Source organism: Coregonus lavaretus (genome assembly GCF_964263955.1).
Source record: "Coregonus lavaretus genome assembly, chromosome: 25".
Classification (NCBI taxonomy): Eukaryota; Metazoa; Chordata; class Actinopteri; order Salmoniformes; family Salmonidae; genus Coregonus; species Coregonus lavaretus.
Window position 1 is genome coordinate 16,595,035 of NC_140012.1, and position 15,987 is coordinate 16,611,021.

At 40.9% G+C, this 15,987-nt stretch overlaps 1 protein-coding gene across 1 annotated transcript; it reads left to right on the forward strand.

The window, feature by feature from the left end:
- The first annotated feature begins 1,272 nt into the window (after window positions 1–1,272).
- sgms1b (sphingomyelin synthase 1b) lies at window positions 1,273–15,888 on the forward strand. The gene is made up of 6 exons (XM_084142230.1): window positions 1,273–1,371; window positions 4,078–4,926; window positions 6,364–6,481; window positions 12,954–13,107; window positions 13,294–13,460; window positions 13,595–15,888. Exons 2-6 carry the CDS (start codon window positions 4,316–4,318, stop codon window positions 13,772–13,774), a joined length of 1,230 nt encoding a protein of 409 aa, XP_083998356.1. The 5' UTR covers window positions 1,273–1,371; window positions 4,078–4,315; the 3' UTR covers window positions 13,775–15,888.
- Window positions 15,889–15,987: the final 99 nt, after the last annotated feature.

The following is a 15,987-nucleotide window of genomic DNA, read 5'->3' on the forward strand; positions in this document are numbered from 1 at the left end:
CAATCATATGTTATATATTTCTCATTCTGTAATATACAGTATGTTGGAATGTATTTAAAATGTATACTTAAAAAATTAAATATTTGGCCATTTTTAAATATTTGTATCCTAAAACATTTACCAAAAAATATATCCAGATAAACAGAGAGCTCAGTAAAGCAGTAGAGGGCTACTGCAGAGCAAACAGGAGTTGCTCTACACTAGTGCTGATCGATTAACTGACATTTAGCATATTTTTCATTTTTTAAACAACTAATTGACCTGTGATTCAATTATTTGAATTCCATTGTGTTCTTTTTTTCTGTAAGCTCATTGCGCAGTTTCTCTAGAGATAAATCAGATCAAGCCCGAACTGCGATGTAGCAGGGAGTTTGGCACAGAAAATGTGGTAATTAACTACAATGACCGGTCTGTGTTACTTTTACACCTGCTATGTAAAAGAGACTGAAGATCTAAGTGATTGATCGTTTTTATTCAGCAGTCATAAAAGTATGCCTTATTTACTATGAAGAACTACTAAAATTGTGATTTTGTCAGACAGCATAGGCAGCAGCTTTATAGAGATGAGATGACTTGGAATTAAATAATACATTAATTAAATAAAACAAATGTAATATACAGAACTTAAACATTTTGTAAAGTAATGTGAATAAATTATGGTTAATAAGTGCTAAGCAGTAATGGGCTGTCACTACCATCATGGGACTTTTATTAATTGTTTTATTCTGTTACATAATTCAACCCACATAATGCATAGTGCATTTAATGTTTAATGTTTCTTTTTTTTTTTTTATAATCGAACCAAAACCGAACCGACCACTAATCGCTTAGCACTACTCTACACTTAACCCTGCTAAGCACATCATGACTTTCGGGCATATAGTTAATATTAAAAGCTCCCTTTCTGTGTGGTTCCTGATTGTGCAAGGTGTTACCAGGCAACTGGCTAACACAGCTTCCCCTAAACGCCTTCACGTTTTTTAGGAAAGTAGTCATGCTGCCTGTGCTGTGAGTTGTCCAGCCCGGAGTGCTTACACAAACTGGGCGTTTCAGAGTCAGGGTTTTTTCTGGTTAAGGGAGTTGTACTCCAGTCCAGTAGGTGGCGGTAACGCAACAAATTGGATGCCACCCGCCGTTAAACCTCATTGAAGAAGAAGAAGAAGAAGAAGAAGGGTGATCGAAAGATGAACGGAGGTCCACACTCCAGTCCAGTTGGTGGTGGTAATGCACCTTAAAGTTGGTTGCCAACCGCTATATAAAGTCAAAAGAAGAAGAAGAAGAAGCCTAACGAAGGCGAGAACTAGAAACTCACTCGGTTTACCCTTTTATCTGTGGATTAATTGTCGGAGTAGAGGACCTTGTGCATTTCAGGTAAAATAACAACCCAATGTCTATATCCCAGGACAAATTAGCTAGCAACAGCAACAATACATATTTAGGTTTTCGACCTGTCCCAAAGTTAATATAGTTGGTTCAGAGTTCGTTTTGATATTTCAACCTGCGTGTCCTGATCGCGTCTGGTATGGGTGGACAGAATCAACATGCGCGCGATGGCGGAAGCACGCGCGGTCCCGTCAGCAGTTAGGGTGGAGAAGTCCCAAGGATCCCCAGTAGCTGTAACCAGAAAAGAAGCGACGCTTCTGACGTAATTATCTGGAGAAGTGGCGCCAATGCAATTTATGGGCGTTTGATCCTTTTGCTAATGTAAACCAGATGAAGAGACAACCACCACCCTCCCTCAAAGGCAGATTTGTAAATACAGTTGCCACACCCTGTAAGCATACCCTCCCGAGTTCTTCGAATGGCTTGCATGGAAGTTACCTCTCCCGCGCTTCAAATAAAGTTGCCTCAATTTGCCTGTTTGTTCATTTCTTACGAGGAATAGCGTAGCATACGTATTTTCGTATCGAGGTTGTTCATTCGGCAACATAGACACAGTAGCAACAAGGTAAAACGTTATTTGCTGCAAATTATTCCACAGAGGGTGAAACATTTGCCTACACATTTTAAACGTATTTAACTCATAACGGAATTTGCGTTCTCAGCTATACTGTATTAATACAATAACAATATCAGACATGGTTAGTCGTTGACGCGGTGTGTTTATTAAATACTAACAGGAATGCCCTTTTAACTGGTATTTTAACGTATAATTGTGGCTTTGTCTTCCAACATAGAAGTCTCATGTCCTCCTGAACGAGAGCGCGTGTTAAGTGTGAACATTCTGTGGTCCTGTGTGTTGTGTGCATAAATCTGTTGAATGGGTGACGAATTTTAGTCACTCTACATTATGAATATTATACTTTTACTATTATAAATGGTTTTTTTTAAAAGTTAGAATATTATAATAGTATAATTTGTTATAGCTACAATTTGTTTCTGCTTTGAGTCATCACACTATTTAACAGATTACATACATTCTAGAATATACTTGATTGTTTGAGGGGGAACATACAGCCTAATACAGTACCAGGGTTTTTCTTTATTTATTAAAACTATTTTCTACATTGTAGAATGATAGTGAAGAAATCAAAACTATGAAATAACACATATGGAATCATGTAGTAACCAAAAAAGTGTTAAACAAATCAAAATATATTATATATTTGAGATTCTTCAAATAGCCACCCTTTGCCTTGATGACAGCTTTGCCCACTCTTGGCATTCTCTCAACCAGCTTCACCTGGAATGCATTTCCAACTGTCTTGAAGGAGTTCCCACATATGCTGAGCACTTGTTGGCTGCTTTTCCTTCACTCTGCGGTCCGACTCATCCCAAACCATCTCAATTGGGTTGAGGTCGGGGGATTGTAGAGACCAGGTCATCTGATGCAGCACTCCATCACTCTCCTTCTTGGTAAAATAGCCCTTACACAGCCTGGAGGTGTGTTGGGTCATTGTTCTGTTGAAAAACAAATGATAGTCCCACTAAGCGCAAACCAGATGGGATGGTGTATCGCTGCAGAATGCTGTGGTAGCCATGCTGGTTAAGTGTGCCTTGAATTCTAAATAAATCACAGACAGTGTCACCAGCAAAGCACCCCCACACCATAACACCTCCTCCTCCATGCTTTACGGTGGGAAATACACATGCAGAGATCATCCATTCACCCACACCGCGTCTCACAAAGCCACAGCGGTTGGAACCAAAAATCTCAAATTTGGACTCCAGACCAAAGGACACATTTCCACTGGTCTAATGTCCATTGCTCATGTTTCTTGGCCCAAGCAAGTCTCTTCTTGTTATTGGTGTCCTTTCATTGTGGTTTCTTTGCAGCAATTCAACCAAGAAGGCCTGATTCACACAGTCTCCTCTGAACAGTTGATGTTGAGATGTGTCTGTTACTTGAACTCTGTGAAGCATTTATTTGGGCTGCAATTACTGAGGCTGGTAACTCTAATTAATTTATCCTCTGCAGCAGAGGTAACTCTGGGTCTTCCATTCCTGTGGTGGTCCTCATGAGAGCCAGTTTCATCATAGCGCTTGATGGTTTTTGCGACTGCACTGAAGTAACTTTCAAAGTTCTTAAAATGTTCCGTATTGACTGACCTTCATGTCTTAAAGTAATGATGGACTGTTGTTTCTCTTTGCTTATTTGAGCTGTTCTTGCCATAATATGGACTTGTTATTTTACCAAATAGGGCTATCTTCTGTATACCCTGTATACCCCCCTACCTTGTCACAAGACAACTGATTGGGTCAAATGCATTAAGAAGGAAAGAAAATCCACAAATTAACTTTTAAGAAGGCACACCTGTTAATTGAAATGCATTCCAGGTGACTACCTCATGAAGCTGGTTGAGAGAATGCCAAGAGTGTGCAAAGCTGTCATCAAGGCGAAGGGTGGCTATTTGAAGAATCTCAAATATTTGTTTAACACTATTTTGGTTACTACATGATTCCATATGTGTTATTTCATAGTTTCGATGTCTTCACTATTATTCTACAATGTAAAAATAAAGAAAAACTCTTGAATGAGTAGGTGTGTCCAAACTTTTGACTGGTAGTGAATGTCAAAGTAATGGAAATTAGTTTGAATATTTATCCAAATGTTTTTACATTTTTCTCCCATTTTAGCGCAAAAAGTCACTGCATCAAACAGCTGCAAATTCAATCGCAACCCCATGGTCGGATGGATTAACCTCTAGATAAACCTGACTGGATACTCCAGGTGTGGGCAGCACCCAATGTGCTCACCAGGTGATGTGTGACTTCAGGAGGGCTCTGGATTTGTTAGACCAAGTCGTGAACACCTCTGGACTCTACCACCTTTGTTTCTCCCTCTGTTTGCAGCAAGTACGGCACAGGGACTGACATGAAGAAAGTGGCCCAGTGGTCAACGGAGGACGTGCTCCTGTGGCTGACCGATGAGGGAATGCAGGAATACTCAGAGGCCTTACGCCACCTGGATGGCCAGGGCCTCCTGCAGCTCTCTAAGGCGGACTTCCAGACGGCCCCTCTGGCCCTTGTCACCTCAGACGGAGGCAGACAGCTCCTGGACAAGATGGAGACTCTCAGGATAGAGCACCACATTGAAGCACATAAAAACGGGCATGCCAACGGACACGCCATCTTGGCTGTCAACAGTGAGGTTAATGGGAACAAGCCCAAGAGGAACGGTGTGGTCAATGAGTTCCACAAGGAGCGGGTCCAGATCCCCATGCCTGAGATCACCCACTCTCCGTTTCCTGAGGAATGGGGAAAGACAGGCGTGGCATTCGTCTACGCCATAATCTGCTTCATCTTTACCACCATCATGATCTCCGTGGTCCACGAACGCGTGCCTGCCAAGGAGGCCACTCCACCCCTGCCAGACAAGTTCTTTGACTTTTTCGGCAGAGTAGACTGGGCCTTTTCTATATGCGAAATCAACGGCATGATACTGGTCGTCCTGTGGCTTCTACAGTGGGCACTGTTAAAATATAGGTAAATGACCAAGATATACTACAAAAATTGATAACGACTTGAATTATAACATCCATAACTTATTGATTGATCCACTCCATGTTAAAGTATGTTTTGAAGTGTTTTAGGCTGTGACAGTCATGACATTTTGTCAGCCGGTTATTTTCATGCAGATGACTGCCGGTCTCATAGTAATTACCCATTAATTAATATCAACAAGTTTAGCATCTCCAGGCCTCCACGTATAGGCCTACAAGCCACATACAAACCGCTGATGCGCACCTTTGGAACATCTACATTACTGTATGTTATCTGGCTATGCACCATGCCATAGGCTGTAAGCTAGTTAATTTAGCACTGTTTGAGGAGCATGCAGCCTCTCGCTGCATGAAAGGTTATATTCCGCCCAAACTCTGTGTGCCATGGCCTCTCCAACCCTATTCCTGCAGCTACCCAGTGCTTAATTTGTGAAACCAAGTGAAATCTGTTCGGGAACATTGATAGTAACATGGTTTCAAAGCTAAACATATTTGATTAAACTGTTGACAGCCCCTCTCTCTGTGCGCTCGAGAAAGGAGGAGATGGAAATGCATCGTGGTGAGATTCTGTAGCTAAAGGTAATGTCAGCCTATTACTAGGCTATTAAAAATCAAATACAAATTCACTATAATTGTAGGCTAACTCTGTAAGCCGCCCTACACAATCAATGAACCAACAGCATCGCCTAGGCCTATATGTTCTCTCCCAGACTCATTGATAGAACGTTTGGAGTGTAGCATACAGTAAGGCAACCAGTCCATCCAGTATGCATAATAATACAGTCCACACTCAAAGACGGTTACTATAATTTGTTTAATTTTGGAGACTAGGCTAGACCAATCTTAAGTATGCGGTAGGCTATTAGGCTATGTATTGTATAACAGCACAGTAATTATTTTAATTGTATGGTTTTTTCGGGCTTGGGCTCATATAGGCCTATGCATATTCATAAGCTCTAATATGCATGTGGGTGTTTTGAGTTCATCATCACCTTAGAATGCGCTGTCCATTTAGTTGTGTTAGGCTTTGAAACAACATACACAACAACCATGCTTTCCACTCAGTTTCAACCTGTTGTTGAACTTCTTCAAATTGATCAATCACAGTAAGGTTTGTTTTAAAAAGCATGATACTGTTTTGATTATAAGTTTTTGATGTGATTTTTGATTGCGTTTGTATTGATTTCATAGTGATTAGAGGGACAATAGAGCGCTGTGTACCATTTGGGTACTACCAACGCATGTCCAAAGTACATAATAGGATATAACCGTGACTCATCGGTCATGTGGAATTTTACTGCGGCCATGACTCTTGACTGCCGGTGTGGCGGTAATACGGTCACCGCAACAGCCATAGTAGTGTGCTGGTTAAGCACTCCAGCAAGTCTTGATTCTTAATGTACAACTTTCTCATCCTCAGGTCCATCGTTGGTCGGCGGTTCTTCTTTATCGTTGGCACACTCTACCTATACAGGTGTATCACCATGTACATCACCACACTCCCCGTGCCAGGGATGCATTTCAAGTGCTCTCCTAAGGTACTTACCACCTCTCCCATTATTCCTTTATGCAAAAACATAGCATACTAAGTGACATGACTGTGTAGTAGCCTTATGTCTTAAAGAGAGAGGAACTGCACCCGCTGATTTGGCCTAATTCTTTTGGCTTGTTCCTCAAGAAATGCTTGCGGCAATGACAGAAGCCAAACGTGAGTTGGGTTGAGGGTGTGGTTTGATGTGGGTGTTTCTTGAGTGTGTCCATTTCACCATCAAGACACAACCGTATGTCAGAACCTTGACCGCATCTGTTTTCCCCCACTCAATCACAACAAACCAATATCCTGCAGGTTGAGTTCAAAACTACAGGTAGATGTATGGTGAGGTGCCGGAGGAAGCTTTGAATAGGGCAGTAGCCTACAGCATAATATGAGAAGAATGCAATTGCTGAATTTAGGTAGATATTCTAAAGTAAGTGTTTTGATAACTTTCAAATGTAGTAATACCATAGAAGCAGTGTTCTGCTAATATAGCAATGTGCACCTTTCATTGTCATTCCTAGCAGATACAGATACTGTGCCTATCGGCATTTTGTCTGGTGGTAATGGGGCTACCTTGGCAACATGTCAGAGTGGTCATACCTTCCTGTGAGGTGTCCCATATACAACAACAGGAGTTCCCTGATCCTGGTGCAGAATACTCAGGGTTTCTCCCTCCCTATATTGGCTGATACCATCAATTCAATAATAAAAAAACTCAATACAAGTGAAAGTTGTCTAGTAAAATGTTAATGCAGAGTGCCTGGTCTCTTCATTCAGAGACGTCAGTATCAAGCCTGTCTGTCGGTCAGGACTCAATCACATCTTCTTGCAAGTCTCCAAGTTATGGCTCCATAGATGCATCTGTGAACATATACACACATATTCACTGTTCTATTACTAATGGCAGTTAGGAGAGGTGATATCTGACAAACAAACATATACTATGTTGAAGTTTGAACAGGTCAGACTAAACCTACCTGATTCTGGCGCCGCATTAATGGGCATGACAGCGTAGATCAGCTTCTGGCCCATGACAGCGCACATCAGCTCCTGGCCCCTCATCAAAGACACTGGTCGGTCACACACACAGAGCACTGAGTACGTTATCGATGGTGGTTATGATTAGCCTGGTGGAACCAACCTGATTGCTGCATTCACCTTTCTATTTCACATGATATGTGAAGTGAAATAGAATGGTTAAAGCAGCGATCAGGCTGGTTCCACCAGGCTAGGTTATGAAGGTGAATTGGGTCAAAACTCTAATCTGTTTTGACCTTTGACCAGGTCAAATGTCACCAACCTGATTCAAGTGTCCTCCCTGTTCCATTTATAGGAATGCTCACAGTGAGGGCATGTTTGTGTGATGCTGAGGGTCCCCTTGCTGGTCTTCTCTATGTTGCATGTTCTGCTGCAAATTGGATATCTCTCGAACAATTGCTCAGGAGTATTTCAGTATTTCTGTCTGTAATAAAGCCCTTTTGTAGAGAAATAACTCATTCTGATTGGCTGGGCCTGGCTCCCCAGGGGGTTGGCCTGGCTCCCAAGTGGATGGGCCTATGCCCTCCCAGCCCCACCCATGGCTGCTCCCCTGCCCAGTCATGTGAAATCCATAGATTAGGACCTAATGAATTTATTTCAATTGACTGATTTCCGTATATGAACTGTAACTCACAAAATGTTTTAAATTGTTGCATGTTGCGTTTTATATTTTTGTTCTGAATAGTTATCTAGCTAGCTAGCTAAGCTAATGTCAACTAGCCTGCCTCGCTAGCTAACGTTAGCTAGCCTGCCTCAAATCGAACAGTAATCTGCTCCACTCGGTCATGTTGGCAGCATGGTGAATCGTTCAGAAACAAGTTTAGAGCAAAGTTAGAGTGGTCAATCAAATCTCCTATGCGGAGGCGATTAAAAAAGTTGAAAAAACAAGTGACGCTAGTGAAGATATAGTAGTGGATGCACCACAGCCTGTAGTAAATGTTTGCTGCCAGTCAAAAGATACCTTGTGTGTTAAAAAGGTGAATTTTGTGGGGTTCATTGCCACAGTTATAAACATTACGGCTCAAGTCTCATTCAAGTCTCAAAGAAGTCAAAGAAACTGGACATTATTGTGGGTGCAGCAGAAACGTTTTTGGGACTTAAGTATTTTACAAGGGGCGCCGGAAGACTTGCAAGGGGCGCCGGAAGACGGCCCGCCCTCCCAGGCTCTTCTTGAGCCTGTGTAGGGATCAGATCGGTTTTATTTTTAACAGAACAGTTGTTTGGTAGTTTGTACATTTTGGGGGGTAACTTGTTTCCGTCCCGCACAATAGGCGGCGGGATGCACACTAAATTGTGCGAATGCCAATATACCATAGAATAATTGTAAATGCCTACTGCTTGCAAAATATGTATTTTCAACTATAGAAAATGGATTTTGCAGGACAAGGATTGTCCTGACTTTTAATAATGCCCGTGAAAGGCTTCGCCTTGCTTTTCTGCTTGGCTGTCAAGTTTCACCATCCAATTATTTCAGATCTATAGGAGGGCAAGTTTCACTATGGCACAACTGTGGCGATATGTTGACACGTGAGAGTTATTAGAATATGGCAAATATTAGTCAATTATTGCATTCTATCCATGCTGGCTTTCACAAACTACCTGAGACATGAAACAGATAGGTGGGATGACATAGGCTACAGGCTGTCGCCATTTTATTAGGCCTAATGCGCAATTTGCCTAAATGGGTAATGGAAACACTTCAACCACTTCATTTCTATTAGACACTGTAGGTTAGTTTTTTTGTTTCTAGCAATTTTTATCTACACAAGATAGTTAAATGGAAATGCACCATAGCATGCAATTGTCGCATTTATTTAACAATTTCACTGAACAAGTGAAACATAGCTAGTGCCGGTTAAAAAATAACTGGAGATGTTCTCACATTAAACAACAACAGACAATGTATGCCTCTTTGGAGGGTTTATTTTTGTTTGGCAACGTTGGTCACGTTTTAGTCGACAGCATTTGTCAATATGACTTAGACTCATTTCTTCAGCAGTTTCGCCTCAGCCATGCTATAGTAAAAGCTGATATACTGTATGCCCTCCCATTAAGACATCAATGTATCTGCAGCCAACATTTAGAATGGTTTCGAGACTCAAAGGCTGGAACATTTATTTGACTGCACATGACGACTTCGCCTACTGTGGCTAACCTCAATGTTCCCCACCATTAGCACATCTGTTCAGTGATATCATGAAGCAGTGGTGTGGTGTTTCAGTGTGTGTACCTCATGAGAGTCCCCCCCCCCCCCCCTAAAGTTTGTGTGAGTCAGACAGTATAGGCCTAGTGAACACAGTAGGGTTGAGGCCAGGATATGCATCACCTCAGCCCAGCACAGGTCAGGAATGGTGTCCCCTCCACAGTCTAAACTCTCAGAGGAAACCATACGTTATCAGTCTGAATGGGCCCGCTCGCCTGTTTCTGACAGCGCCAAATTTCCTGTGAATCTAACTAAAATCAGCAATACTTTTCCAACTGTTGGAACCGTTTGGCTAGGGGCCAGCGTCACTGATTGGAGGCCTTCTTTCAAGTTAGTCTCATCACATATGATCAGCTTCTAATCGGCAGAACAGGTTTGATTGATTGATTTGAATTTATTTGACAATTTGTCAAATACATACATAAGGGCGCTCCAGCCGATGACGCCTCCACATACAATTTAAGAAAGTCATCAAGGATAACACAATAAAGCTTAACAGCTTATTTCCATTGTGTTCCTTTTGAAGAGGGAAGGGGGAACGGGGAATGCAAGGTTAGGCGGCAATTGTAATGGCAACAGACAAAAATTGTTGTTTGTTTCATAACATGAGATAATTAGTACAATTTCCTTCCCTAATAAACAACTATGGGCAGGTACATCTCCCTTGTCTCACATGCCCTTAATATATAAAACAATCAATACCGAATATATACAGGGCAATCACAATATAATTAACAACAGGCACCAAAAGGCAGACCATATGCGATCCCAGGGATTTCCCTCTTAGCCACGTACTATAATCTTATACTTTTGAGACATGCTACTATTTAGCCATTTTTTCATTGAGAACTTGAAACTACCTATGGCGGTTATACATTTCTAATTCTTCGGAAGACTATTTCAAAGAATGGCAGCTGAGTATAAAAAGGTTTATTTCCCCATACCACTTTTAAATCTAAAAGGAACAACGTCAGTTTCACTCCTTCTAGTGGAATAGTTATGGTTATCCCTTACTAAGTTAAAGTAGTTACGTAGGTACCTGGGGACCATACTGTGGACAATCTTGTGTACAAGACGCAATTTAATCTGAGCGACTCTCTCTTCCACTTTGAGCCATCTAAGGCTTTCAAAGTGGGAATAGTCAAGATGCGTAAGTGCTGGAAGTTTAAGAATAATCCTTACTAATTTGTTCTGAAATGTCTGCAATTTATTTTGTATTATCTTGGGGTCACTATTGTACCAGGAAGAGCATGCATAGTCAAAGTGGCACTGAACAAGAGCCCCTGCCAATGCCCCCATTGCGTTCTTATCCATATATTTGAAGGTTCTTGCGAGAAACCTAATTTTATGGTTGACTTTGGAGATAAGATTTTGTGCCATGCTCTCCCCTGTCAGATGTTTGTCTAGCACACATCCAAGATACTTAAGAGTATTTTGCTGCGACTACTATGTCACCTACTACCACCTTAAAATCATTGAATTTCCTCAGTTTCACCTTGGACCCGAACAAGATGGACTGTTTTTCCAAAGTGAAGTGACAGCTTATTGTCATATAGCCATTTACTGACATTCAGAAGTTCAGCACTGAGGGCTTTCTCAACCACCATTTTGTCTTCGTGGGAAACCAACAGTGCAGAATCATCTGCATATAGGAAAAGGTCACATGTACAGACAGATTTCAGATCATTTATATACAATAGAAAGAAATGTGGACCCAGCACACTCTCTTGGGGTACCCTGCAGTTCAAGATTTTGGGTTTAGACAGGGTCCAATCAACATCCACCATCTGTTTTCTTCCTAGCAGGTAAGAGCTAACCCATTTTACTGCTAAGTTGTTAAAGCCAATGGCTCTTAGTTTGATTAACAGAATCTCATGATCCACTGTATCGAACGCCTTTTGAAGATCTAACATAACCATACCACAAAATGTACCTCATCTGATCCTTATGTGGTCAGTTAGATATAGTAGGCAAGTGTCGGTGGAATGGGATTTCCTAAAGCCAGATTGGAGCTCATAGAATAGGTTATGTAAGGAAATATAACTGTAAATCTGCTTGAACATAATCCTTTTCATTGAGAGGCCGATAGTTTCCATGATCTAACGTATTCCCTTTTTTATATAAAGGTATGACCCTTCCCAGTTTTAGTTCACTGGGAAAACACCCAGTTCAATAGACAGATTTACAATGTGAGTTACACAGGGGGTGATAATTACCGCAGCATACCTTTGAAATCTAGCAGGAATGTTGTCAAGGCCAGTTGCTTTGGAATAGTCAAGTTCTTTCAGCTTCTTAAGGACAGTTGACTCAGACACCTTTTCAAATGAAAAAGCATCTACTCGAATCCCCTGCTGTGAGTAAAACTGCTGGACATGACTCTCCCCATAGCAACCCGATTGACAAGGTAACTTGCTAATTAATGTATTAGCTATAGTTGTAAAATAGCTATTCAGACTGTTTGCAACCATGGACTTGTCTGATGTAACCTTTCCTCCAATGTCCAAGCTAAGATTTCGAGCTTTGGTCTTTAATTTGTTACTATAACCTAACAGCTTCAGACACTTCCATCATTTACTCGGATTGTTCCTATTTTCAACTATTTTGTCATTAAAATAATATTTCTTGGCCTTCTGTATCATCCGGTTGACCTCATTTCTTAATTTCTTAAAATCTATAAATATATCATCTGTCCTGGATTTCCTGAACTCCAGAAAGCATTCATTTCTACGCTTAATTTCCTTTAAAATGTTATTGTTTATCAATGGTTCTGTTCTTTGCTTAATTCTAACATTTGGTACTGGAGCCTGCTTATCTACAGCATCTAAAAACAATGATTTCAAATTGCTCCAGGCATTTTCCACCTCATTGCATTTCAGTACAGCAGACCAGTCCAATTTGCTCAAACAATTAACAAAAATATCTGCACTATAATTCTTCATAGACCTAATTTTTATTAAGGAATGACGATTAAAAACTGTTTTCTGAACCTTCCTACAATAGAAAATGATGGAATGATCACTGAGCCCATAGTGTACAACCCCACTGTTTGATATCCTTTAACAGAGTTAGTTCAGTTCACGCTGCTGACAGTAGGCTAACACTTCCCCTTTGGCCCCTTACACAGACACAAATGTTGTTACTGTATTGTTGTTGAATAAGTCTGATTATGTACTTATGGCTTTCTGGAGCACACTAACTTCACACACTTTTGTGATGTTTTTTTCTGTTGTAGCTGTTTGGTGACTGGGAGTCCCAAATGAGCAGAGTGATGAAGATGATTGCAGGAGGAGGCCTGACCATCACTGGCTCCCACCACATGTGTGGAGACTACCTTTACAGTGGCCACACAGTCATGCTGACACTCACCTATCTCTTCATTAAAGAGTGTAAGTAGGCTACGCAACACTACTGCATAGCCTCTCTTAGTAAAAACCTGTCTGTAATGTTTATTTTGGGGCAACAGAGACACCTGGTGGTATATTAAAAGAACTATTAAATCTGATATCTGACTGTTGAAAAAACATGTTTGATTGGTCACATTAAATAAAAGGTATTTCCTATGTTTCTCACAGATTCCCCAAAAAAGTTCTGGTGGTACCACTGGATCTGCTGGCTGCTCTGTGCTGTGGGACTCTTCTGCATTCTCCTGGCTCATGACCACTACTCCATAGACGTGGTGGTGGCTTACTTCATCACCACACGCCTATTCTGGTGGTACCACACCATGGCCAACCAGCAAGTAAGTCTATATTTGGTCACACTTACCAGTGGAATAACCAATTTAATTACCCTGTAATAGACTAGTATTACTTGTATGTTCAACGTGGATCAACAATTATGGAATGGTGTTATTCCATTTTATTTGTTTCACAGACGCTAAAGGCATCATCGCAGAGCAACTTTTTCTCAAGGGTGTGGTGGTACCGATTTTTCCAGTACCTTGAACAGAATGTCACAGGCATCGTCCCTCGGAACTACCAGATGCCACTGTCATGGCGACCGGCCCAGTGGAGTCAAGTGAAGTACAGCCGGATCGACACTGAGTGCCCGTGACAGGAGGAAGAGACACCTCCCAGAAGGACATGGTGGTAGGACTCTTAACGACACTGCTCAAAGTGCCATATCTAATCACAAGAAGATGCCCTATCAATCAAACTCTGAAGTTGTTCCATTTCCCTTTAGCATTCTCCTGTAACGCACACTCCAGTCCAACTGGCTAGCACTGTGACCAACCATAATTTCAGCCAAAACATTTCACATTGGAAAAAATTCATTTTATCATCTACTCTGAAAGCTATAAGGGTTTCCAGTGGGTGGATTGAAAGCATTTCATTGGCAGGTCAAGATCTAGTTCAGCTAACAATAGGACATGTAAGTCTATAGGTCAATGCCAATATCTCCCTCTGTAATTGTTACACATACTCTGTTGCTGAAATTGAATGAAATAATCATGTTTGTCACGGCAATTGGGCTGTTCCAAATGTTTGGTCTTTCATGCTAAAATGTTTTACCAAGTTTTGGTTCAAAGACGTGCTGTAGTGTTGAGAACTGACCTGTCATGAAGCAGGAGGCACCTTTTGTAGTGCAAACCATTTTTAAAGTATATAACCAACGTGGTCTCGTAGCATTTCGTATTATTCTGTATGTAAATCCGAGACACTCCATTTAGTATGGGCCCTCCTGTAGCTCAGTTGGTAGAGCATGGCGCTTGCAACGCCAGGGTTGTGGGTTCGATTCCCACGGGGGGGGCAGTATGAAAAATGTATGCACTCACTAACTGTGAGTCGCTCTGGATAAGAGCGTCTGCTAAATGACTAAAATGTAAAATGTAAATGTATGATATTTTACGTTTCGTATGGTATGTATTATTTTGTGGATGTTCAGCATCCATTTCTTATTGTGTTCCGAATTACAATTCGTATGATATGTTATGAATTGCCATTCGTAAAATATGTTACGAATTTACAAAATGTATGATATGTTACGAATTCCAATTTGTTGTGGATTCCAATAACGTTAGCTAGGTGGCTAGGTTGCTAACGCTAACGTTAGCTAGGCTAGTGGTTAAGGTTTGGGATAGGGTTAGGAGTTAGGTTAAAGGGTTAGGGGAAGGGTTAGCTAAAAGGGTTAGGGGAAAGGTTAGCTAGCATACTAATAATTGCAAAGTAGCTAAAAAGTAGTAAGTAGTTGAAAAGTTGCTAATTAGCTAGAATGCTAAAGTTGTCCGTGATGAGACTAAAACACGCAATGCTAGACGTTTGCGTTATACGCCCATCCATCCACCCCGACCAACCACCCTCCTTTCGTTTTTCCTTAAGTAACCTTCTATCTTATGTAACCATACCAAACGTAACATATCATACTCATTTCAGTGTCCCAGATTGACATTTACTATGTTACGTCTAGTCTATGAGACTAGTCTGATATAACAGATTTATTTTTCAAACTAATGCTTTAGATTCCTACAGTTGGGAGACAAAAGAGAGTGAAAAGGAGATAAGAATTAGTAACGATGTTCCTCAGTGCCTTTCTTGTTATGATTGTATAGTAAGTGTACCAGTGTCCTCACTAATGTATTTATGTTGAATTAAATGACCGTTTTGAAGTTATACATCAGTATTTAGACTTGAACAGAAAGGACGGTGCTTGAATGATCCTGACGCTGATCACCGAAATAGCACACACACTTGAACAATTATGACTCCATTACATTTTCTCCCTGTTTCTGAATGTAAATAATAATGTACTTATTTTAATCCTGTCAGTGTCTTTCCAAGGCAATCATGTTTGCAAAAAGAAATCCTGACTAATTTCTTACTTATATTCTATTGATTTATTTATTACATTGATTATTGCTTGTGTTTTTCTCTGTTAGAGGAATATTAGATTCCCTATGTCATGTAATTTCTTGCCTATTATGCCAAATAGCTGCATTGTGTGGGCTGTCCCTTGACCAAATTGTAGGTCAGTGATGGAGAGAGAGGTTAACACAGTAAGGTTTTATCAAGGGGTCATGACAATGTCTCTGCTTACTGATGAAGACTGACCCAAATGCCCCTCTCCTCAAATGAAATGTATACCTCAGAACTGTCCTGTTAACCACCCAATGAGAAGAGCTGATTGTGGTGTAACCATGGGAGAAATTAATCCGATAGGAAATAAATAATATTTAGCACACCTTCATCTGTGATTGTTTTAGTTATGTACTGAAGAAGTGATCTTTCTCTACTCAGTTTGGTCACGTGTATAATATTATTTCACTCTGT